At 37.9% G+C, this 26176-nt stretch overlaps 1 protein-coding gene across 1 annotated transcript; it reads left to right on the top strand.

The window, feature by feature from the left end:
* Nucleotides 1-1785: 1785 nt before the first annotated feature.
* LOC129232424 (ankyrin repeat and protein kinase domain-containing protein 1-like) lies at nucleotides 1786-16759 on the top strand. The gene is made up of 4 exons (XM_054866568.1): nucleotides 1786-1791; nucleotides 1856-1969; nucleotides 6131-6210; nucleotides 15479-16759. The coding sequence occupies exons 1-4, from the start codon at nucleotides 1786-1788 to the stop codon at nucleotides 16509-16511; spliced, it is 1233 nt and encodes a 410-aa protein (XP_054722543.1). The 3' UTR covers nucleotides 16512-16759.
* Nucleotides 16760-26176: the final 9417 nt, after the last annotated feature.

Below are 26176 nucleotides of genomic sequence, written 5' to 3'. Positions count from 1 at the left end.
TTTGATTCGAGTCGCACTCCCTCTTATATTTTCCCTTTTACGTCAAAACAAATATAAAAATATAATATAATTTGAACAACGGGGACCGTTGCCGACTTGCATCCGAAAGTGTGAATCGGCACTTGTACAATTGTCCGAATCAGAACAAAACTTTCTTCAGAAACTCGAAATATACTTGTACCCAAAAAACATTTATTTAAATTAAAAAACATTTAGGTACCGAGTCTAAATTTTATAATTTTCTTCAAAGAATGAAATTTTTTTCCTGTATATTTTTTTAAAAATGTAAGGTAAATTTTAAGAAATTCTAGAGTTGAAAAATACAAACAGCCAAAAGTACGTAATTAGCATTAAATAAAATTTCTTGCTCTCCTGCAACATTTAAGCATCCCACATTCAGGGTTGGGTTTTTTGCCGGCAAAAAGGACAGTGGAAAAAGCATGGCAAAAATGGAAAAAAAAGGCAAAAACCTAATTGCAAATAAAGTAGCATTATAGTGTTAATCAAGAAATAGTGACAATATAATATAAATAATGCACTTTAATATTTTAGTTATGTCTCTCCATGTTACTTCTCATTTATAAGGTGAAAAATAAATAAAAAACAAATGTTGGGATTGCAAAACTTAAGATTTTAAATGTTTGCTAAAATAATTTTTTCAGAATGAGTCAATTCCTTCAATGCTAAAACAAAGAATGTTTACTTTAGCTTAGTAAATTAATAAAAAAAAATTGAATTCTAATTATATATATATATAATATCACTTTTTTTGATTGCACTAAGATTTTTAAGTTATTTAATTAATAACAGAATATTTATATGAATATAGAAAAATATTAACTTTTCCTCACTAAAGAAATAATGCATTTTTTCTCACTTACTGGGAAAATGGATAGCCAGGAGAAGAATTTAAAAAGAAGAAAAAAAAGCTGATCAATATGTGCATTCTATATTCACTCTACTTTTTAGTGATACTAGCTCACTCTACAGAAAATGGCAAAGCCTTTTATCAAAATCTTTTCATGCTTTTACTTTTATATAAAAGGAAAAAAAAATGTCCGTAAGTTGTTAACACAAAATCTATTTTTGCCACTGTGGCAAAAACTGGCAAAAACCTATTTTTGCCGTGCGGTAAAAACCGTGGTTTTTTCCATGGTTTTTTCCGCCTCCGGCAAAAACCTGCCAACCCTGCACATAGTACTCAAAGCTATGGATTTATACTAGTTTAAGTTACTTTTCTTAAATGTACCAGTTTTGTGTTATTTATTTCTAATGTTAATGTGAAAATGTGTTTGCTAATAATTTTTGAACTTGATATTTAAATTAAACTTGTAATCCATTTTTCATAAGATAAATAGAAAAATACAATTCGTTTTTGAAGAAAATTAAATTTTAGACCCCCCTGCTGGACATTGAAATAGTTTTTAATTTTTTATAAATGCTGCAAACTCCCCGATTTTGAATCAAGGAAGTTTTCTCCCTTTTCAGTGGGGGGGGGGGGGAGCAGATTTAAAATCCATGTCTTGGGGTGGCATAGAGCTAAATTTGACTCTCGTTTTGAGGCATGAAATTTCCTGAAGAGGCCGCTCTTACTATTTCAAATTTTGTGAAGGGCCCGCAAAACGAACCCAATTTGTCTCTGTATCGACCCATGGTGCTGATGCCATTTATAAATCTTCAAAGGTTGGCCATTGTTTTAATTCAACCCTGTTCACGAGTTGGATTAAACGTAGCTATTTTATATACTTTCGTAGAATGCAGCTTAAATGTTTAAGTTTAGCAGTGATGGGGGTGCAGCCTAGAATTCTGCTGTGTGTTCCATATTTCGTTCTGATTCTTTGCAAATCTCTTTCAGGCCCAGCGTGACCTTGAAATCCCCTGCCCCAGATGCGGGGAATCGGAGGCAAAATTACGATCCCAGGCCACGAATGCAGGCCTCCAAAAAGGGGAGACTGGCAAGGAACAGCAGGTACTGATTGTTATTTGTGAATATCTTTTAGTGGTCAAATGCAACTTGTGATTCATAACAGAAGTCCAGTTTAGAAAGGCTTAGATTGCGAAATGTGAACAGTGATCATCAGTTTCTGGCAGGTTTGGCCGGACTGGACCCAATGGATTTTTTCGAAAAACCCATTAGTTAGCCCACTTTCGGGTTTTTTTTATAATTTTCTGAGAATTTTTTGAAAATTTAATTAATTTAAATACTTTCAGAATTTAAACTTTTTTATTTGTTCTTCACCACAGACAAAGGACATAAAAATGAATTTTGAACTTTAATAGTATTTGTTAACTCTTAACGGCATTAAAAAAATACTTCAAAGATTTTAAATAAATATATTTACCTTTTTTCTTTAACTGGTCAATAAATAACTCAAATTATCTTGATTAAGTCCTGTCACGTCTGATTTTCTCAATATTTGTAGATTGTACAGAGGAAACTACTCTAGCTAAAAGGCTTTCATGTGAATTATTTTCTGCAAACCAACACGTCACAAATCTCGAATAAACAAGGTATATTTTTTTAGAAATTAACAGGTTTCACAAACGGTCAGACAGAAAACAGAATAGGATGAACAGAATTTTCATTATCTTACGAAAAAGTTTAATATTTCTTACTCTGTACACAGAAATAGAAAAACAGGCAACATAAAATTCAAAGAAATGTCTTGAATTCAGTAAAAAGGGATTTAAACTACTTGATATTTCTACAGTAGTTTTGCTTTACAAAATGAAATACAATTAAGTAAAATGCACAAAAAAAATGTAGTAATTAAAAACGAACGAACGAACAATAGATTTTATATTCAAGAAGTAACTTTGCCTTAACTGTTGGTAATCATGGAAACTAAAAAGTCTGAAACTTCACCATTCTTGGGTTTTTTTTGTCTTTTATACTTTTCTTCAGAAAACTGAATTTTCCAGCTTTTTTTACCCCAAGACAATTTTTGTGCTTTGTCCATATACTTACGCTACAATATGCTACAAGTACCTCACATTTTCCCTAAAAAAAGACAAAAAAAACCCACATTTCTTTTAAAAAACCCAATTTTAGTTGGGTTTTATTTAAAAAAAACCCTGGGTCCATGATCTTTTAAAAAAAAACCCCGGGTTTTTGCCAACCCTGGTGTCTGAAAGAAGTTTTTTATCTTTGTGATACATGCCCTTTATTGGTAAACAGCTCTTATTGCTAACTTGTGCATTGTCTGCTTTTCTCATGTTTTTAAAAAACTTCACCCCATTTTCTTTCTTCTCTTTTCTTCCTTCTCCTCCTCTGTTGGCAGGCCCCCTCGAATTCGTTCCGATTCTCAGATTCTGTGGAGACTAATTAATGAGTTGGACGTGGTTCAGTTTTAATGCTTTGACTAAGAGCTAAGGGAACCGCTATTTACAATCCACACGCAGTACAGATTCCAAAGGGCTTCTGGTTCTCTTCCGACAACAAACCGTCCACTGTTCTCTCGAGGACACTAACAATCACAGTGCTTCGATTAGTGCTGGCTGGGTGGACAAAAGTCATGTTCGAAGTTCGCAGCTTTGCTATTGGGATGATGCAAACAGTAAACCAAACATGATACTTAATTATTTGTTTTTGTCTAGCAATAAGGTTCAAAGGCACGTTTGTAGCAGAATAAATCAGTTGAGTTCCAGCCATCATTTCATCACACAAAATTAAAGTGTTCTTAATTTCATATGATTTTATTGTTCAAGATGGATATTATTTATACGAGTAAGTGTTTTTCTTTCCTAATTTAATTAATCTACGTGACAGTTAAACAATGTTAAATTTTTTTTTAAAAATGAACGGAGGATGTTTTGCCTGTTTCAAAACTTTCAAGTGATGGTAATGACTTGTACCCATTTGTACCCGGGCTAAATATTCTGTATATAGTAGCTGCAGCTTTCCCATTATCAACGAGACGTAGTACAGTCAGCACACTAGAGTACGACATTTTTTTTTCACTCAAAGCTTTGGGTGCTTCAATCATTCTTCAAAGAAATCCCTACTCGAAAGAAAGTACTCTAGAGAAAAAAAAATATGTTGTACTCGAGTGTGCTGACTATAATACACCTTATTAATAATTGTAAAAATGCATCTATTATCTACAGAAAATTTAGGCCGGGTACATACGGGTAAAATCATTACCATCACATTAAAGGATTTTATTGAGCAAGAACTCCTTGGTTTATCTTTTAAAAAACTTTAATATTGTTTGATTATCTGATGGAGTCATTGAGTTGGAGAAAAAAAAGCACTTACCAGTGTAAATAATATCCATCTTGAACAGTGTAATCATGCGAATTTAGGAACACTTTAATTTTGTGTGATGAAGTGATGAATTCTGAACTTGGCTTTTGTCCACCTAGCTCCCATTAATCGAAACTCTGTGCAACGCTTCTAAAGCTCAAGTGTTGCCAAATTCCAAGTGATAAAAGTTCTCCGTTCCTCCACGGAGTTGGAGTTTGGCATGGAGCGATTAATTCTCCACAGAAACTCTTTCCACGTCAAGAATTTCCTGCATCATTCGGTCTCGAGCGCAAAGAATGAGCAGACGATAAGGAGCTCTGTGCGTTTCTTGCACCGAAAGTGTCGTTTCTCCGAATTGTGGTGCCGACTTCAAACTCTTTCAATCTGTTTCGTGTTTGGGGACTTTCCCAGCCTTCTGTGTAGACCTCCATTGTGTTGCATGTTTCTGCGTGGCTGCCAATAAACCCGATCGAGTCCTCCGAACTCCTACGACGGCAGAATGGAAGCTCTGTTGTCCGAAGATGCTTTTAAATCCTTTTTCAACTTGCAAATAGTAATCCCATCAAAAACACAAAATGTACAAAAATGCTTCCACCGTAAAAAGTAGTGAAAGTTCAAGTCAGTTGTTTTAGTTAATATTTTGGGAAGTGCCTATTTAATAACCTATATGAAATACGCGAATTTTAACTCATTATATTATTTTTATAATTGTAATTCTATATACTACATGGAAGTTCCGAACATGTTCTATCAGGCGCAAAAAAAAAACTTTATTTTGGTACTAATTTTTTAAATGTTTTCAATGCAAAAATGGGGAAAAACCCCTTTGCACGTTTTTAATCAACATCTTCGTTAATTGATGTCATCCGAAGACGTGACCTAGCTAAGGACAGTCAATCGACTCTCCTTTCGGACAATTTTTTTTTCAAACTCTGTCCATCTGTTAAGGCGCTACGGTGCCACAGACAGGTCAAACTAACAGGTCATAAAAATGAAAAAAGGAGCCAAGATCAATCAAAGTGAGGTTCTGGGTAGACGGGGTTGCCGATAAAAGAGTTAAGGGGTACCGAGTTCCACGGCATTTCTTCCAGAATGCCGGATTGTTCTATTTTCGTTTCGTCATTTTGAAAACAATTTTTAACTTTCTTTGATACCGGGTCGTAAACTTCCGGCGAGTTTTAATCGTCAATAAACTATTTTGAAAACCTTTGTGTACTCCAACTATAAAGCAATTTGCCACGTCTTTAATCCATTATGAAGGAAAGTAAAAAATTGTTCACATGTCTGTTTTGTTGGGATCATTTGTTTTTTGAAAGCTAATCAAAAGCTATAGTCTTTATTTTGACTTAACGGTCTTTATTTTTTAAATTTATTTAGTTATTTATTTATTTATTTATTTATTTATTTTTTTGCAGTTTACAAATTTAGGGACAATTGAAAAATAGTTAACTCAATGTTTTAACTATTAGTCTTATAATCATCTCAAGGTGCCGAATTCAAGCTTTAGATTTGCGAATTAAATTACTGGACAGATAATTTTTCACTTTAATTTAACTTTTAGTATTGCAACAAGTCCCGTTCTGTTTGAAAATTACACATTTGAGTTTAAACATTAGCAGCCTTGTTTTTGCAACGTTTGAAAAACTGTTTTGTTGCAATTTATTTGAGGAAACATTTCAAAATCGCGCCATGAGTCAGTCAGTCAGCGTAAAAAGGAAGCTTTTCAGATCTTAATAGCGTTATAACTATAAGGGGTGAATTCATAAAATTTAGGATTATTGATCTCAAAGCTCGAAATGGTCCACTTAAGGTAAAATACACACTGGTAGATGCTTTGCCTGATTTGCTGTCCATCCTAAGAACCCTGTGTTCTCTCTGTTCCAGGGGAGTGGCCGAGGAGCAGATGGGGAGCTGCCATCGACGTCCAAGCGTCAATCCCAAGATGGCGAAGGACAACCTCCCAAGTAAGTTGTCCGTGGATGAAGTGACATTGTGCTGTCGTTCATTCAGAACGGGAAGGGAAGTCTTCCCTATTGTGTCACATTTGGAGATGTAACAATTATGGAAATTTTAAAGTGGTGGGTAAGGAAAAAAAAAATTCTTTGGAATTTTGGGGGAAAATAGAAAAATTGAATTTTTGTCAATTAATGTTTCACATTCTAAGGGATTAATTAGTTTAATCATCAGATGGTTTAGAAATTTCGAAGGTTTTCCTCAATCCAAATTGTTATTTAGTGCTTCATCTCCACTCCCTGTCGAAGCCAGTCTTGCGTCAATTTCATTTTTGCTTTCCATTTGAATACTTAAGGGTTTTCTTATAAGTCAAATCAGAAACTGACATTTTTGCACCCCACGGTGAATATCCAGGCTTTTAATCTGTTCCTTGTTCAAAACGAGTAGTCGCTGAAGAGCTACGTTTTTTAAAGTAAAACACGGAAACATCATTTTGTAAAACAAAAAAAAAAAAAAATTGTTTATTAGCCACTGCATCATTGTCTATCCTCATTATCTGCTATTTGCCAGAGTTAAGGGTCAATCCACTGGAGTTTGGGTTAAAACTTAAAAGTACCAAAATATCCCCAAACAGGCAATCGCTGCTCTCAAATGTACGTGGAAGCAAATTTCCACCCCTCATACCATGAGGGGCGACCTTCTAGTGAGGTTAGATAATAGAGTTGGGGGATTTTTTTATGCTTTGGAGCAACTGTTGGCTTAGTTTAACGTTATGGAGCCTTAGTTTAAGCTTTAAATTCTTTGCATGGGTATCGCCGTGAAGGTACAGCTAGTACGTATATAAAGTGAAAGATTAAATGCCCGCCGAATCCCCCAGCCCAATTAAAAAAAACCATCGGTTAGCCATGCCACTGGTCAGTTGTGTAACTTCAATTTTCTGCCCCCCTCCCCCAGCAAATCTGATTTTGGGCCCCCTACTAAAAATCGTATTCATGTAAATTTGAAGCACAATTTTTCGATTTTGTTGGCCTTCTTTGTAAATTTTGCGAAATTGAAGATTTAAAAATGCGAATGTAAGCCATTCTCAAATTGCCTTTTTGCAACTTCGTTTTTTAAGGAAAAGTTCCAAACCCCCTCATCCCTACCCCTTCCTTCACCCAAAGTGGTCCACAAATGCGTTTATAGGATGACATGTAAGATGTAAGGGGAAATTGTTCAAAGATGAGACTTCCGGAAAACGGTTTTGATATTGAAGTTCCCGAAACGCAATTTTAGATGATCTTCGGAAATTCAAAAAAGATTGGGGGTTCGGAGGCTCTCCCCCGGAAATTTTCCGAATTTAAACTCCTGAAACACAATTGTAGGCCACCTTTGGTGACCTGACGATAAAAGATGAGGTTCCGGGACTGTCCCAGATTTTTTTGAAAATCAAAGTTTAAAAATCACAAATTTTGTGGAAGGTTTCGGAACTTTGCCCCGGAATTTTTCAAAATCGAAGTTCCAAAAAAGTAAATTTAAACAATTTTTGAATATTGGGAAGAAAGAGGTTTTTTGGACTCTCTTCAGGAATATTTCCAAAATGTAAGTTTAAAAACACAATAGGCTGTTTTTGGTGAATTAAAGAAAATTATTTAGAGGATCTCTTCTGTCTCACTTTCTTGGTAAAGTCCCTATCTTTTATTTGTTTTGAGGAAAAAAAATGAGAAAACTTAGTAGGTAATATATTAACAATTGCCTGCAAAAAAAGTAATCTTAAAACAAAGATGCTATTCCATTTCTTTTCTGTAAGTTGGGAGGTCAAGAGTTGATTCGATTTTCCCACCTAATGTCAGGGACCCTCTTTACTGAATAGGCCAGCTAGGCCATGACCTAGAACCCCGGCCATTCGGGGGGCCCCCAAATGGCGAAAACTGTTTTAGCAAGTGGCAAAAATTGCAACGTATGGCTATAAGAGGGCCTGGAGAAAGTGTTTGGCCAACGACCTCTGATATCTTACTCGGGGGGGGGGGGCCTAGACCAATAGGCTCAGGGGCCCAGAATCAATATAAGCATTTAAAACTGTTTGATTTTTAGAAAAATTTAATAAAATTGAATGAAAACAAAGCTCAAAAATTTTTCCGACCTCTTCCCATTCGCCCCCTTCCACCCCCCAAAGATAGATCCTACACAAAAACTTTTTTTAACTGGCTTTGGTACGGTCAGGACTGTTTCCTTCCTTTCCTCTTCATTCAGGAAATTTCCCTTCTTTCCGTGGCCAATGATGGTCTAGGGAGGGCATGTGGTACTCTCTGTACCGAGCCAAGGTTTGGTTTTCGCGCTTGGAAGTTGGACCGTGGGCCCCCTTCTCTCTTCTCGGGGCCTATTTACTGAATAGGCCCACTAGGCAGTGACATAGAGCCCCTGCTATTTAGGGGCCCAAAATGGCAAAAATTTGTAATATTTGGCTACATGAGGGCCCCGAAAGTGCGTTTGGCCAAGGGCCCCCGATATCTTAATCGGAGGTCCTAAATCAATAGGTTCTGGGATTCTAGGTGCCTCACTGTGTCCCTAAGGTTCATAAATTTAATGAATTCCTTAACTTTTTTTTAACGCTCTTATGTTTAAGCTTTTCAAACCAAGTTTGATTCACGGAAAAATTAAATAAAATTGAATGAAAACAAAGCTCAAACATTTTTGGGCCCCTTGCGAATCCGGGGCCCCCGAATTGCGGGGCCTTGCGGTATGTACTCACGCCACTGCCACTCGTACATGTGACGTATTTTCCAACCTTAATAACGTTCTCCCACCTTTTAGTTCTCATAAGCCGTGAAGGACAAATGCAAACTTAGAGGAGGTATCTTTGTATATTAATAGGCTAGCCGTTTTCTTTCGGTACTGATTCCTCTGTTTGTGAACCGATTTCCTTCATTCTTTCTTTGTTCGGTAGCCATTGCCGAGTTTTAGTGTCATCAATAACAAATTTTGAAATCGAACGCTAATTAACTGAGATATTAATAAACAATGCATTTTTGTCCTAAATGGCTCTTTCTATGTCCAATTTTTTCGAATTTGATATGGTTGGAAAGGTCTTTAAAAAATACTCCTAACGAAAAAATTGTCCGGGCGCCCAAGGTCCCACAACCTAAATCCATTAGAAAAAAGTTATAAGCGTTTATTTAGCGAAACTCAAAAATATTAATTTTATCTCCTTTCCATTGTTGAAATTCATTGTCGGAAGCGCGAAACGTTAAGTTTTCATTTTTTAAACCGCTTTTTCTACACGAAAAAAGCATTTTAGTGCTTTGAACTTGGTATGGTTGGAAACTACTCGTGAAAACTACTTCTAAAAACTTTTATCCCCCGTTAACGGCAAAAAAACGAAAACCTGCTACGATGACTAGAAAAGGATCTAGAAGCAATTATAAGTTAGCAAAAATTCATTTTTATTTGATTTTTCCCGCAACTTAGTTAGCGTGATGAAATTAATAAATAATATTATTCGTTGCCATTTCACGCTTGACCGTAAAGAAATGCAATTCTTGCATTTTTGTAAAAAATTTTTGAGGCTTTTTGGGTAACTATGGGCATTAAAAATACAGTCAAACCCCGCTATAACGAACCCTCAACGGACCGACTTGAGAGATCGCTATAACCGGGGGTTCGCTACATCCGATTTTCCAAAAAATAGTCAAAATTCAGTAATATTTTACAATAATAATCATCATAATTGCACAATGACTTAATTAGTAGTTAGGGTAATAAAATTAAGTTTTAGAAATAACTAGTAACTATATTTTACTCAATAATAAGCAAATTAAAATTTTACTTTTTTTTATTTATCAGTAGCATGGACGAAAGACGTTATTTTCGGTTGAAAACTATTGGATTTTATATACATATCAATTTTTCTCTCAACTACTGCAAAAGAATCCACAATATGTTTGTCAATGTTTTCAGTCGCAAAAAAATTGTTCAAAATATTTACAGCTGCTTTTGCAGCAGAAATGGACCCAAGATTTTTTGTTTGATTTATAAACTAGAGAGAGTTTCTTCACGTTCTTAAAGCACCTAGGTTTATTCGATTTTCCAATAACCATCAACTTTCGTTTTTCAGAGCCAGTCATGTTAGCACAAATAAGTGGTTATCCGTGCGTTGGAGTGTTTTCCGCCGACACATTTTTCACCTTTTAACTTCAATGTTTGATTTAGAGTCAGCTTATAAAATAAGCCCGCTTCGTCGGCGTTAAAAATATCCTTTTCGTCGTAATCTCGAATGATGTCCGGCCACACATTTTGCATCCAATCCTTCACATCAGAAGAGCACACACTTGCAGCTTCACCCACAACTTTTCCACTCGTTATGTTGTGCCGTTTCTTGAATCTATCCTACCACCCGTTAGAACAGACAAACCCTTTTTCATTAAAATGTTCGGCAAATCCATTTTTCTTTGCTTGCAGAATGGCTCCCGTTATCGGTACATTTCTGTTCCTCTGCAGAGTGAACCACTTAAATAACGCTTCGTCTACATTTTCCCTTACTGCTTTTCACATTTTTTTTACAGCCGTTTATGTTTGTTTCATAGGCAGAAACAATTGCATCACGGTTCTGCCAAATAGTGGCTACAGTAGATTTTGAGAGCGAAAATTTTTTGCAAAGGGAGGATTGGGTTTCGCCACTTTCTAATTTGCGAATTAATTGCACATTTTCTTCAACAGAAAATGCTTTGCCTTTATTTTGCCTGGCCATGATGGTTTCTACCTAGTTCACACGATTATCCGCAGTGGAAATTAAACTAAAAATCAGAGCAAACGCACGAGTGACCAATAATCTCGTCCTCTGACTAAAACCAGTTGAGAAAATTGAGGGAGCTTGAAAATCGGCTCGCCCCCCCCCCCCCTCCCGAAGAAGCAGCTGCTCTTGCAAGGAACAATAAATGAGGAATGTGGTTTGGACTAGAGATTTCCTAGAAAAAGGGTTGAGAATTGTAGAAGATGGAGTTTGCTGAGAGAACAATTGCTAATGAATTTCATTGGGGCATGTGCAAAGAAGAACTTGAAAAATCAGACATTTTAGGATCGTTATAGCCGATTTTTTCGTGTTTCTGGATCGTTATAAGCATATGGAATTGTATTAATGACATAGGGCTTCAGTTCGGACCAATTAAAAGGTTCGCTACAACCGGGAGATCGCTATATCCCGGGTTCGCTGTAGAGGGGTTTGACTGTATTTTCATTTTGGTTATGTTTTTGAGATTTTAATATTTAAATAAATCATTTTACGGAGTGAGGGCGAGAGGACTTTCAGTTTCGACGAAATTATCTTCTCAAAATAATACCTGCATTTGCTATCGCCAGCAACAAATCTCAAGGTGAAACTTTTGATAAAATTGGCGTATTATTACGACGTACAGTGCTTTCGCATGGACAATTCTGTTGCCGTGGATAGAATTCGTTCATTTGACTGTTGAAAATTTTATATTTCTAACGGCAACGGTCATGCCTACTTTTACAAAGAATATTGCTTATACAGAAGTTTTACGCATTAAAGGAGTTTTACGGTATCATTTCATTCAGGAAGACTTCCGTAATCGTGAAATGGGCGAACTTTATCCATTGGTGTAAAATTTTTGGCACAAAATGCCAGCTCGAGAAATATTTCTCTTTTTCATACGTAAAAAAAATAGAGTAGAGAAATGTCTATTTGCAAGGAACTGACTACAAACAAAGTCCCTTTTTAAGATAGGGTTCATTAAATTAATCGTTCGTGACAAGGGGGAGGAAATAAATGACAAGAGGGACATACAATGGAGAAAATGTGACATCAAGCTTTTTTTTGATAAGAAAGTTTATTAAAAACAGTATGACATGTGGCAAAGGAAATAGGGAGCATGGTGAAGTGTGAAACTTTGTGACAAAGGGGAGAGGGGTCAAAAATTTTTAAAAGTGCATTACTCAGTTATTTCCTAAACCGTAAACATATCACAAAAGCGATTTTTTTTTCAATAAAATTGCACTATTATTATCATGCCCAGTGTTTTTCAATGGACAATTTTTAATGTAGCAAGTATCATTCGTTCATTTGTCTGTTTGAAATTTTATATTTCTAATGGAAGAGGTCAAGGCAACTTACTCAATAGTATTAAACTTTTTAGAAGAAATATTGTTCATGAAGAAGTTTTACGTATAGTCTGAGTTTTGCAGCCTCGTTTCATTCGGGGAGATTTTGATAATTTGGAAATGGGCGCTCTTCATTTATCGGCGTCAAATTTTTGGCACCGATTGCAGCGCGAGAAATGTTTTTTCTTTGCATACGAAAACAAAGAGTAGGGAAATACATATTTGCATACGGTTACCACAAAACAGGGGCTGTCCACGAATGAAGTCCCGCTCTAAGGTGGGGTTCACGAAATAGTAACAGTTTGTGACAAGGGAGAGGACAGAAATGACAGGAGGGGCGTACAATGGGGAGAATGTGACAACAAGCCTTTTTTTAATAGGAACGTTAATGAAAAACAGCGTGACATCTGACAAAAGGAAGAGGGGTATGGTGAACTGTAAAACTTTGTGACAAAGGGAAGAAAGGGTCGAAAATGCTGAAAAGTGTGTCATCAGTTATGCACCGCCCTCAACCATACACAAATCTCAAAGACGACCTTTTTAAAAAATTGTACTGTTATTGCGACGTCCAGTGTTTTCGAATGAACAGTTGTCACGAGTAGAGTTCGTTCATTTGTCACTTGGAAATTTATATTTCTAACGACAAAGAAGCTACTTACTCAGTAATAGTAGACGTTTTATAAGTAATATAGTTCACACAGAAGTTTTTCGTATAAACTGAGTTTTGATGCTTCATCTCATACGGGAATATTTCCAAAATTACTAAGTTGCCTTTCCTGGATGTCTTGGTCAGTCGCAGAGATGACGGATCCGTAGGCCATCGTGTTTATCGCAAACCTACACATACTGATCGCTATCTACACAAGGACTCTAATCACCATCCTCGACAGAAGAGAGGTGTAATGAAAACTTTATTCGTGAGAGCCAACAGAATCTGCGAACCGACTGCTATCGAGCATGAAATTTCCCACCTCACAAATGTTTTCCAAGCCAACGGTTTTTCAAAGCAAGAGATCAAAAGAGCCTTCCACCCCAAAATAAAAAAACAGCCACTTAAAGAAGACCCGATCAAGTCCACAGCCTACCTCCCCTACGTTGAGGACGTCACTGATAGAATTGAAAGACTTCTGCGACGCCACATTATCAAGACTGTTTTCAAACCCACCCACCGAACCAGCGACTTATTACGATCGGTGAAAGATGCAAGAGATCCCTTGTCCGCCGCAGGTGTTTACAAGATTCCCTGTTCCTGCGGGTCTACCTATATTGGAACTACTAAGAGAAGCGTCAACACTAGAATCAAAGAACATCAAAGAAATTGCCGACTAGGCCACACTCAGAAGTCAGCAGTCGCAGAACACACTTTTAGTGAGGGGAACCATGACATCAAATTCAAAGAGACAAAAGTACTTTCAAGGACTTGCCATTATTATGCGAGATTGAACAGAGAAGCCATCGAGATATTCAAACATCCAAATAATTTCAACAAAAAAGAAGAAGGAATAAAGATAAACAAGCTCTGGCATCCCATACTGAAAAGGATCAAAACAACAAGAACCTCCAGCCAATCAGAAACAAGGACGGACCTTCAGCTGAATCCCCGAGCAGGAAAAGGAGAGCCTAAGCTCCAATCAGGAAGCGATGAAGACAGACGTTCACCAGCCAATCCCAGTCCAGAACCAAGAGGACCCATGCCCTATTAATGTTGACAGCACTTCGACACTTGCATCAGTTGCCAAGAAGTCTCTTCCCTGGAAGTTACGAACTCGGAACCACTGAGGATGGCTGCCGCAGATGCAGCCGAAACGTTTGGAGAATATACACTCAGACCACGGCACAACAGCCCGGAATCCTTTCATAATATTGACACCGGCCGTGAAAGCCTTCACTCTTACATCAAGCGCTTTGTCTGCCGGATTCGGATATCCGGCTCTACAGTTGTTTTTAGTAACATTGCATCTTTATTCATTTTTAGGAAATGCTGTTTCAGAATAATGAATCGAGCTTTTTCACAAATAATTTCCTCAAAAACAAATTAAATGCATTTTAAAATAATTTTTTAAACCTTTCTGTTTCCATGTAGGGTGTATACGAGTCGTTCTGCACATTCAATGAAACACTAAAAGAGAGGAGCCCCAGATCGTATCGTAGGGCACAAACTTTGAACGTAAAATATTTCTGCGTATAAACAACCCTAGTTTCAACTTATAAATCATTGTTGTTGTCGAAACTGAAAGTAGATAATTTAAATAGAATATTCTCCATGTTTTGTGTTCATGTTTAATGACCAACTTTGTTAAATCGTTGATGTTTATGCAAATGAACCTTGTTTCCATTTTTTACCACCATTGCTCTTGGTGTGACAACAGAGTGTTGTCCAATGTGTGAAGCTGTTGTGGCGGTCAGGGACTTTTGCTTCACTTTCCCACTCAAGCACGTGTAAACTGTAACGATGTTTTCAATATGCTCATCTTTGCTAATAATAAAGCAGAAAGTCTCTCTGTCCGGAGGATGTCTGGATGTCTGTAGGATGTCTGTGACGCGCATAGCGCCTAGACCGTTCGGCCGTTTTTCATGAAATTTGGCACAAAATTAGTTTGCAGCATGGGGGTGTGCACCTCGAAGCGATTTTTCGAAAATTCGATGTGGTTCTTTTCCTATTCCAATTTTAAGAACGAAATTATCCGAAGATGGACGAGTCAATGGCGAAATTAGCATAACGTGGAACCGTCACATGGGCACAAGCCAATGGGCGAGATGCGAAATGATCATAACGTGGAACCGTAACACGGGCACGAGCCAATTGGTGAGAAAATTCACCATACATTGTTTGTAAATATACAGGCGAACCAAAGGACCTTTTAATTTTTATATTACGGGCAAAACCGTGCGAGTACCACTAGTAATAAATATAGTTTGGTGGAAATCGTGTGCTGTTTCTCAAATTCCAATCCAGTAAAATTCATGATGGAGTAAGAATTTAGGACATTGATTCAAAATGTCCCGTACCTGCATCAAGCTAAATATGTGTAGATTTAATAATTATCTTTCATTTATTTTGGAGGTTTTCTAGTCCAGATTTCATTCAAAAAGTTTTCATGGGAGCAGAAGTGGGAAAGTGATCGAAATCCCTCCCGCTTTCAGTTTGAACGGAACGTGAATCTCTCTCTCTCTCTCTTCCAGGAGACGCCGGCCGGAGGACGGAGGTGCGTCGGAGACGAACCGGAGAGGGTGGACCGCGTTGCACTGTGTGGCATTGAGAGGAGACACGGAGAGGATCAGGGAGCTGCTGGACAGAGGACTGGACAGGAGGGCGAGGAATGTGCATGGAGATACGCCCCTCCACCTGGCCCTGGCCCGTGGGAGGGAGGCCGCGGCAGAACTGCTGGCGGACGCCGACTGCTTCACGGATCTCGTGAATGACGACGGGTGCACCCCTCTGCATCTCGCTGCCGAGAGGGGGTTCGTGAATGTCATCCGTATCCTGCTCGCGAGGGGAGCAGACGCAAGTGCGAAAGACAGAGATGAAAGCACGCCCCTCCATCTTGCCTTGATCAGGGGGAAGGAGGCCGCGGCGGAGGTGCTGCTGGAGGCCGCCCCCGAATGCGACGGGCCGGACATTGATGGCCGCACCCCTCTGCACTACGCTGCGAGAGCAGGTCTCCCGCGGATAGTTCAATCTTTGCTGTCGAGGGGTGCGCGTTTGAAGCTTGAAGATAGAGATGGACGCTGTCCCCTGTACTATGCCCTAGCGGAAGGGCACGACGGAGCGGCGAGGGTGATCCTGGCGACCTACGCGTGGAGGGACATCGCGGTGCATTGGGAGGAGATGAGGCTCCCACAGGAAGAGGAGGCGCGCGGCGTCCGGCTGCTCTCCGAGTGCGAGTCCGAGATGAGGGAGGCCCGGGTGGAGGGGTCCCGCCTCTCCCTCCGCGACCTCGCCCGCCGACACCCCTCCCGCCTGGCCCGGCGCCTCTCCGACGAGGCGATCCGGCGGCTCTCGGACCGGGACCTCCTGGCGCGGGACTTACCGCTCTTCGGCGACCTCCTCCTCGTCCGGCTGGGGGAGGTCCGGGAGAGGAGGGCCCTGGAAGACCGCTTCCTGCGCTGCTTCCCCCTCCTCTGCCCACCCCTGCCCACCACCTGCACCGACGTCCTCCTCGCGTGCCTGGCGGACGACGACCTGAGGCACTTCGCCCGGGCCGCGGAGCTCTAGTCCCCGAGATTCCGGTGGGGTGCCTCGTGACGGGAAAGGGAAAATAAAGATCACAGGACTTCGCTCGAACTGTATGAACCTGTTGTTTCTGAATGTAGAAAGTGCTCGAAATAGTTTACTGCACCTTGTCTGCCGGATATGTACCTCTGGGAGATTTGTATTCATGAACAACGGTTTGTCTTATTCAAACATTGTCATTCTGGTTCAGAAACCTTTCAAATAGCTTGTACATCATGTGCGAAATGCTTTGTGCGTATGAATCACGTAATAAAAGGAATATTTTATCCATTACTACTTTTTTCTATTCCAATTTTAAGAACATTTTTGTTACCAAATGATCACAACGTTGTCACACTGTAAATTACGAATGCATCATAGCGTGGAACCGTAACATGTGCGAGCAATTAAACATAGCAAATAGGCGAGACATTCATCATCCATTATTTGTTAATATAAAGGCGAACCAAATGACCTTATAGTTTTCTACTACGGGCAAAGCCATGTGGCTTCCACTAGTTATACCATATATTGGCACTAGAGTTGCAATGGGTGGGAAAAAAAACCGGGTTTTTTGGGAAGGGAATTTCCAAAGTATTAAGAAATTTTATTCTGACACTTTTTTAGCAATTAAATTTTTAACTATATCACATTCGAAATTCAACCACGCTTACGCTACTTGATAAGTATACAAACGATTGGTAATTTTTTAAAGTTTTGATTACAAATAGTTGACCCTACTAAATCGGTAGTTGACAAATAATTTAGCTGTCAGAAAAAAGTCTTGATTTTCATGGAGATTTCAATTCTACATTAAAAAATGTTTTTTGCAGTTTAGTTCGCCGCTTAATCACATATAAACACTCGATGTTTGCTGAGTGAAATTTCTTGATTTTATAGCAACATTTATTTTTTACTTTCAAAAGTATTTTGATTATTTCTTTGAATATTTGCTGCAATAGCCTGGGTTGTCTGAGCGACTTTTATTAAATTAAAAATATTTATTTCTTCATCACTTTTTTTAAAAGTTGCATTTTTAGCTCTTTTTTGCTCAATTAATTAGGCATAATAACAGACCCGTGATTTCAAAGTATTCCTAGGGGAGGGGGTGTAGAAAGGGTATGCATTTAATGCAGGAAGGGAAAACATCAAAATACAAGGAAAAATGCATAATTATATTGTTTTAAAAATATTCAAATGACGGGCATGCGTAACAACTATGCGAAAAATTTGTTTGTTTACATTGCAATTTCCCAATAATCCCCAAAGTTCCCGGGTTTTTTTCTCGGTTCACAAAAATTGTGGATTTTTCGTATCACTAATTGGCACCAAAGAAACGGAGAGCGGACGTGCTCGAAATTTCTTCGTAGCCGGCAGGACGTAAGTCACACTATAACAACTTTACAGGAGAAACTTTTTTTTGTGCACTCTTTTGATCCTGGTAAAAAATGGAGGATGACGCAGTAGTGCTTCGTCCCCACCTCCCGGTGTGGGTCTCCAAGTTCCTTACTGTAAAGAAAAGGTAGCAGAATAACACACTCTAAAAAAAAAATCCTATGCACCTCGACCCGTCACATTTCGAGTGTCGATGCGTTTCGTTTCTCTTCATTGCACTCGAGTCGTCTTCGAGCTCTAGATGGAAACTTTGAATCCTATTCCATCAAACGCATATTCATGGATCGCTGGTTTAGAAATCTTTCCAATAGGTTTGTCCGTCATTCTTCGTGTGCACCGAAGGCGACGCCAAAAAAAAAAAGGATTTGACCATTCAATTACAGTTGAACCTGTTTATCTCGAACCTGCCTATGTCGAAGTTTTTCATTTTTCCTGTACTATAAAGTATTAATTCAATGTTTCCCCCATGTTTGTCTCGAATGAAATTGTCCGAAAACCTGTATATCTCGAATTTCGACTAAAGTGTCTTTCTTGAATTCGATCCCCGACGATCTTTATTAACTGGAATTTTTAGACAAAAACCATTTTTCTTAATATTAGCAGTCACATAATGCTCCAGAATTAAAACTTTATGTACAAGAAGCAAGTTTTCCAGCTATTATATCCATTCGGAAACTGAGAGGAAGGAGACATTGTTGGTTAGTAAAATTGCTTCCAAAGTTTTACTTTCGAGTCATTGCTCCAATTTCTTATTTTTAGAACTTTTTTTAAAACCTCCATATCTCGAATTTTTCTTCTCTCCCGTAAAATTCGAGATAGACAGGTTCCACGTATCCGTTTTACCATACAATATGAAAGAGTTCTGTAATAGAGTAGAGGAAGGACTCGTATACTGCTTTCGTTGGCCGCCATGACCGTGAACGGAGACCGGTTTGGGTGGCATTTTCGATCAAGATTAGAGTGGTAAATATATCAGTTGAGTCGGAATCAATACAAATTTTTTGTCTTCTGCCACTCTAATTTTTCTTCTTGCTGGATCATGGAACTGTTGCCAGATCCAGTCTCTACCCTATTATAAAACTCTTTGTACAATACACGCATGAAAGAAAATAAACCGAACTGAATGTACCTCGTAGCATAAACACAGTTTTTATGCTGCGCTTTCAAAACAAAGTTTGTTGTTGTCGTGTGTATAATGACGTGCAGAGTGCGAAAGGTTTAGATTCCTCCAAATGTCTTGATAACGAGATCTGGTAATTGTGGAGACCGATGGCTGAGCAGGATTTCAATGGGGGTGCTCCAAGTTGGGGGGGGGGGGAGGGAGAGCGAACATTGGCCTGACAATTAAAAACATGATCAGGGGTGAGTTGTAAATGGGGACAGTGCTTGCAGATGGGATAGGATTTTAGGATTTATTATTAGTTGGTAATATCGTCACGTCCTTAAAATGTCCAGTGCGTAGTCTAGCTATTAAAGTTCGTAAGAAACATGGCGAGCATGGCTGACATTTTTCCAGAATCTTAACGAATTGAAACGAAGGCATCCCCCCCCCCCAACTTCATAAATGAAGATTTATTTAAAAAAAAAAAAACGAACTATGAGAAGCGGCTGAATAGTACCCGGTAGACATAGTGGACCCCACGACATAATGGAAAAGTGGGTACAGTGAGAGACGATAATTCAATTGCATTTTTTATTATGAAAAAACACCGAAATTAAAATCTTTCAGATGGTAAAATATTTGTCATTGTAACAGGTATTGTAAAAGTGGACCTAGAAAAAACGACAACTTAACACAAACCAAAAAAAAAAAAAAAAATAAATAAAATAAAATAATTTGAATTCTGACATCTTGAATTCAAATTATGTTTTTCGCAATTACGAGTCTGTATGTAGGCGTGTGTGTTTGTGTGTGGGGGTATGTGTGGGTAGTTGTGTGTATAAGTGTTATGTTTTTCGCAATCACGAGTCTGTATGTAGGCATGTGTGTTTGTGTGTAGGGGGTATGTGTGTGTAGGCATATGTGTTTGTGTCTGGGTGCAGGCATGAGTGTGTGGGTAGTTGTGTGTATAAGTGTTTGTGTGCGTGGGGGCATGAATGTGTGGGTAGTGGTGTGTAGGTGTGTGTATGTGTAGGTGTGTGTATGTGTAGGTGCGTGTATGTATGCGGGTAAGTGTAGGATATTGGTGCAACCTGGAGATGGCTTTCGCTAGAGGAGCAGCATCGTGAGGAACCGGTCGACGGTGATGCTGCAGAGGGTGCTGGTGAGAAAATAAAATGATAGGACATCAAAACAGTCAAATGAAAGCAATAAGCAATCGTGATTGCTCAAAAAAAGAAAGAAAAATTAATTTGAATTTTTGGCATCTTGAATTCAAATTATGTTTTTCGCAATCACGAGCGTGTGTGTTTGTGTAAGCGCATGTGTGTGGGTGCGTGTTGTGTATGCAGTGCTGTGAGTGTAGGCATGTGTTTGTGTCTGTGTGCAGGCATGAGTTTGTGCGTAGGAGTGTGTGTTTGTGTCTGTGTGCAGGCATGAGTGTGTAGGATATGGACGCAACCTGGAGACGGTTTTCGCTAGAGGAGCAGCATCGTGAGGACCCGGTCGGCGGTGATGGTGCAGAGGGTGGCGTTGGGTAAATAAAATCAAAGGATATCAAAACAGTCAAGTGAGAACAATAAGGAATCGTAATTGCTCAAAAAAAAAATGTAATGCAATTTTGTCACTTACATTTGTGTCCCTGGTAAGTGAGTGAGAACAGTGAGATATTTTTTGAATCCGCAAATTTCCAAAATGTCTGAATATACCTAGAAAAACATTAATGACTGTTGTCGTTTATTTTTGGTATGAGCGATTCAAGGCAAATTCATGTTGTCTTGACGCACAGTAACGACATCTAACAAGGTTTTTTTTTTGGGGGGGGGGGACTAAGAATGTTTTTAGATGATTCTGGATTAGTAAAATGACTTAAAGTATCATCTTATGATAAAGCATTAGATAGGATGGAATGCTGTCACTGTATCCTTTCTCTGTTAGTAGTAAAATAGCTTCTTTATTTGACTTTTTCTTCTGAGCATGTTGCAATTTTGAAATGTGGAAAAACGATTACACGATGAAGACAAATGAAACCGCAGTGAAACAATATAAAAAATATAGATATGAAACGGAAATATTTTCGTGATGTTATATCCGTAGAAGCGGGTGACTATGGCACAGTTTTAGTACATTTCTTACTGTAATTACTCGGAATTCAATCGAAAAATAATATGAAGTTATTTTATTAGTTTAGGACCTGGGCTTTCGATTTCGACCCTGAAATAATTTGAAGGTTACAGAGATTACCTTGGCTTTAGATAACAAAAAGTGTGTGGATGTTGTTTATATTGATTTTCAAAAAGCTTTTGATAAGGTACCGCATGTTGCTCTTCTCAACAAATTAAGCTGATATAGGAATAGGAGGAAAAACTTTACTTTGGGTTCGAAATTGGCTGACTGGAAGGAAACAAAGAGTAGTTGTGAGGGGAACTCATTCTAAATGGAGTGTTTTAAGCGGGGTTCCTCAGGGTTTAGTTTTAGGGCCTCTTTTGTTTATTATTTTTTATGAATGACATCAATGAGAATATTCCTGAAAGCATGAATTGTTTTGCTGATGCAGGGTTCGTACTCAATTTCAGAAATAAAATGAAGGAGTTTTGGAGGAGTTTTGAAGGAGTACTAATGGGCTGTCATTAAATGATATCTCATTTGTTTTTCAACATATATGACCCCCTTCCCATATTTTCACAAAGTGTCACACTTCACTTAACTCCTCCTCTTGTCACATGTCATATTTTTAATAAACATATTGTTACAATAACTGTGTGATGTCACTTTTTGTCACCCTCTCTCTTCTCGTGACAATTTCATGAGCTGTCTCCTCCTCAAGGCATGATATCACTTGTGGATGACCCTTTTTACAGTATCATAACTGCAATTTACTAAACAATTATTTTTTAACACAATCACTTAATATTGTACATCTACTTATGTATTTTTAAATATTTAAGTAATTATTAGCCAACCTGACTTTTGCTGCAAGAGTGTGGTGGACGAAAAAACAATAGTCATAAAACTTGAAAAAATAGCCAAGCACCATTTAAGCATGTTTTACTTCACTTATGAAATGTTTTAGTCATCTAATAATATTTTCACGTTCAACTTTTATGACAAAAATCAATGCACGAAATCACTACATTAAAATCACCCTTGTGACGAAGTTAATTGTCGATCAAAGTATTATAAGTTACTGTCATAGAGGAAGATTATGCAGTCTTGAACTAAAAAAGAAGGAGTTTTGAAGGAGTTCAAACCAAAATGAAGGAGTTTGAAGGGCCCTTCAAAAAATTTCCTAGGTGAAGGAGTTTTGAAGGAGGGTACGAACTCTGTGATGATGTAAAAGTTATGGGGATTGTAGAAAATGAAGAACAGGTAAAACAGCTTCAAGAGGATTTAGATTATATTACTAAGTGGAGTATGGCATTTATTATAGGGAAATGTCAAGTGCTACACTTAGGTCATAGAAATAAGCGTACGAGTTATCGTTTACAGGGTTCAATCATTAGGCAGGCAGAAAATGTTATTGATCTGTGTCTCTTAATAAATCAGGACTTCAAATTTAGTCAACAGTGCAGCATTGCAAGTAACAAAGATAACAGAACGCTTGGGTTTATCAATATATCTATTTCAAACAAATCTAAGAAGGTTCTTCTGCCTTTATATAGGAGTTTTGTAAGACCCCATTTGGTGTATCTCAGGAAAAATATTTGTGTATTCGAAAGGGTTCAAAGAGGGGTAACTAGACTAGTAAGGGAATTTTCAAACTTGGATTATGATACTAGACTTTATAGGCTTAATATGTATAGCCCGAAGCAAAGGAGGATCAGAGGGGACCCCTATGGAACCATACGAACTGTCCCACCTAAACTTGGTCTTCCCTCGCGCTGAGCATCGTCAATATCTGTACGTGCATTCTCAAACATGTTGCACCATTTCACGATAGCTTGACGTGATATTGCATTTTCATGCTGCAGCACATAAATTTTTGTGCAGTTGCACCTTTTTGCCCACAAAATTGAATCACTGCACGCATTTCTGATTTGGACGCTACTTGCAGCTGTAGAGTCATGTTTGCGACTTATAATCAGAAAAGCTGAACTTGTCTTGGGGAAGCCGCTACGTCATATGATAAAGGTATATGTCTGAAGATTTGCCGCAGAATTTCATCAAAACTAGCTACGTCGCCCGGCTTTGCACGGTCCACCTCGAAAATAAAAGTTATGTCAAAAGTGATGCGAGTTCAACACTCAGGCCTGAACCAAAAGAAATAAAAAAAGTCAGTGAATTTTTGAAGCAGATTGTGGAAAACCCCCCAAAAAGTAAACTTTTAAATCCCCTGATTACAGGAGAAGCCTCAAAACAAAAACAAGAATTTTACCTGTTCATATTCGAGAAAAAAAAATGGCAACAGATCTTTGATCTTAATTATTTTCTTCACCGCTATACATTTTAATAAAAGCATTGTTGCGGAAAGTTGAGATGAAGCACTGAATAATAATTTGAATGGAGGAAAGCCTTCGAAAAATAGGGATTTTATGTCGAAATCTAAGTGCCATAATGAATAGCTTTTAATTGATATCTCCGCTAATGATTATCGGAGGATTATGTTAAATAGCCAAACATGAAGACGGGAAAATGACGAATCCATCGATACCAGGTTCGATGGTCAGTTCACTGTCGTTCGGGAGAAGAAGCTTGGATATACATAGATACGCTTAGTGTTTAGTTATATAAGAGATTGTCTTAGACGGAACAGATTTACGAAGAAGTGCAACTAACTTTCTGATTGACCTACGTACATGTAAAAAAAAAAGCATTGTCCCAGATAACGGGACACCCCTCCATATTTTCAGACTTGTGGACAGTAATATGCTGGAAAATTTTTAGCTTCCCATTTCAACTGAAAGAGGGTGATGAACTCCCTCCCCCAAAGTTCATTAGTGTGGGGAGGAGGGTTAAAAAATACAACTGACAACATGTATAGGGTTGCCATCCAAATTTTGCTTCAAAATAGTTGCTTTAGTAGCCTAAATTTAAAAAAAAAGTCGCCTAAATAGTCTCCTCAGCACAATGATGTATACAAATACTGAAAAAACAATGCTACCTATTACAATGTACACGAGTAATACGCATATACATTGAAATAAAACAGTTATTTATTCTAAAACAGCTGTTGAAATAAAATGTTTCTAAATTTGGGGCGTTTTCTACGCTAAGGCTAATGTTAAATGGAGGGGTCATTGAGCACACTCTTAGAATGTGAGTAAGAAGCTAAAACTTGAACAGCATAATACTATGTACAGGGTTCCCCCTCTTCCAGCAGTTTAAAAAATAGGGCCTTTACATGGCTTTTTACGGCACAAATTACGGTATACGCTATATGTCAAAACAATGTTCGAGAGTATACGGCGTGTACGGAGTATACACCCTATGGAAACACTTCTGGTCAGGACGCAACAATTATTGATCGATCTAAAGCTATTGTGCATAGACTAATATCGTCTTCTACTCAGGGCCCGACTAACTAAAAATGAGGCCCTACGCCCGCAGTAATTTCCAGGCCCCTTGAAGACCGATTTTTGGGGGACCCTTTGTCTATCACAGAATTATGTAAATCATTTTTCACGTGCATTCATGCCCTTCTAGCATCTCACAATTGTGACATAGTAAACTTGCTACTAATAGAAATAATAAAAATTATCCCATAAGTAAGTTCATTTCCAACTAAAAAGTTGTTGTTTTTTAATTATTAATTAAAAAATATATGTATTTTTCGCCTAGTTGTAATGCTAAGCATAATTCTTTAAGTAATTTGGGGCCCCTTAGGAAGATGGGGCCCCATGCCTAGGCCTAGTTGGACTGTGCGGTAATCAGGCTCTGCTTCTACTTGCTTTGCGGATTATCCACGAATTCGATTCTGTATACAGGGTTCATACCCTATTCGGATGAAAAAATTCCAAGACTTTTCCATGACTTCATAAAAATTTTCGTGACATTCTTATACGAAGAGAATATGATATGAAGAGAGTTTCAATGTCAAACTTGCAAATTTTTGGAAATGAGCATTAGAAAAGCTTTTACGTGAATGCCATTACCCCTTTAAAGCACTTTCTTATGATTGAAAAAGTGTGAGCGTACACCTAAAAAACTAAACTATTCTCCTATTTGTCTTCATCATACAAATTTAAGTAAGTGAATAAAACATGGACGCTAAAATGTCTAGTTGTCTTTTTTATAAACAGGCCAGAATAATGATGAACGGGGAAAAGGTTGAACAAGTCATTCCTAAGTTTCAATAAGTTTGCTTTCAAAGTTGCCTTTTAGTGTCAACAGTGCAAATAATCAGCCATGTATTCTGTCAGTATTTTGGTTTTTTAAAGTAAAGTTTCTAAAACATATTTATAAAATAACATTCAATAGTAAATACATCTTCAGTTCCAATTGTATTTGTTTACTTATTTACACATTTTCAAATGCATATAAGTTAATAGGTTTAGAAATTTCAGAACATAGTTTAAGATTTCTGACATTGAATGCAACAGTGGGCCACATGGATCAGTCTCTCAGGCCGTAGGTTGGGCACTACAGTTTTAGAATTACCCTATGTCTATACTCTATCACCTCATTAAAGATTTTTATTTCCAAAAACCTTTAACAAACTAAGATTAACTGTGATAAATTTAATAATGAAGTTTTTACGAGTGATTGAAACGAACTCGGAAGCAATTGAATTGAGTTTTTTGGGTGGGCGTGGCAAAATCAAGAATGTGCAATTGCCACTTCAGAATATAAAATATAAGTATTGAAAATAATGATAAATTGAAAACTAGTGATGCCCAAAAAGTAAAATCACACTGTAAAAAAAGAAGGACGGCTGCTACAGAAGTGGATCAATTTGATTTCAAAATTCAGATTTGTTTTTAGGATCGTCAAATTTTCAAATTTTAATAGCTTTTATGCAATACTGTTAAATAATTCAAGATTTCTAATGCTCTTTCAGCTACTTTCTCTTTGCTTAGGACATTTATCCATGACTTTAAAAATAAATTTCCGTGATTTTGAACGGAAATATCGATTTTCCACGACTTTTCCAGGTCTGAATTTTTTTTTTTTTCCAATGACTTTCCAGGATTTTCATGACCCGTACGAACCCTGTGTATATAAAATTAAAGTGCAT

The sequence above is a fragment of the Uloborus diversus genome, unplaced genomic scaffold (assembly GCF_026930045.1).
Source record: "Uloborus diversus isolate 005 unplaced genomic scaffold, Udiv.v.3.1 scaffold_12, whole genome shotgun sequence".
Taxonomy (NCBI): domain Eukaryota; kingdom Metazoa; phylum Arthropoda; class Arachnida; order Araneae; family Uloboridae; genus Uloborus; species Uloborus diversus.
Note: the sequence above shows the minus strand (reverse complement) of the source record. Positions and strands in the feature narration are given on the sequence as shown.

Coding starts and splice junctions, on each gene's coding strand:
- LOC129232424 (XM_054866568.1), top strand. Junction 1,970..6,130: donor AGACTGGCAAGGAACAGCAG/GTACTGATTGTT, acceptor TCTCTGTTCCAG/GGGAGTGGCCGAGGAGCAGA. Junction 6,211..15,478: donor GGCGAAGGACAACCTCCCAA/GTAAGTTGTCCG, acceptor TCTCTCTTCCAG/GAGACGCCGGCCGGAGGACG.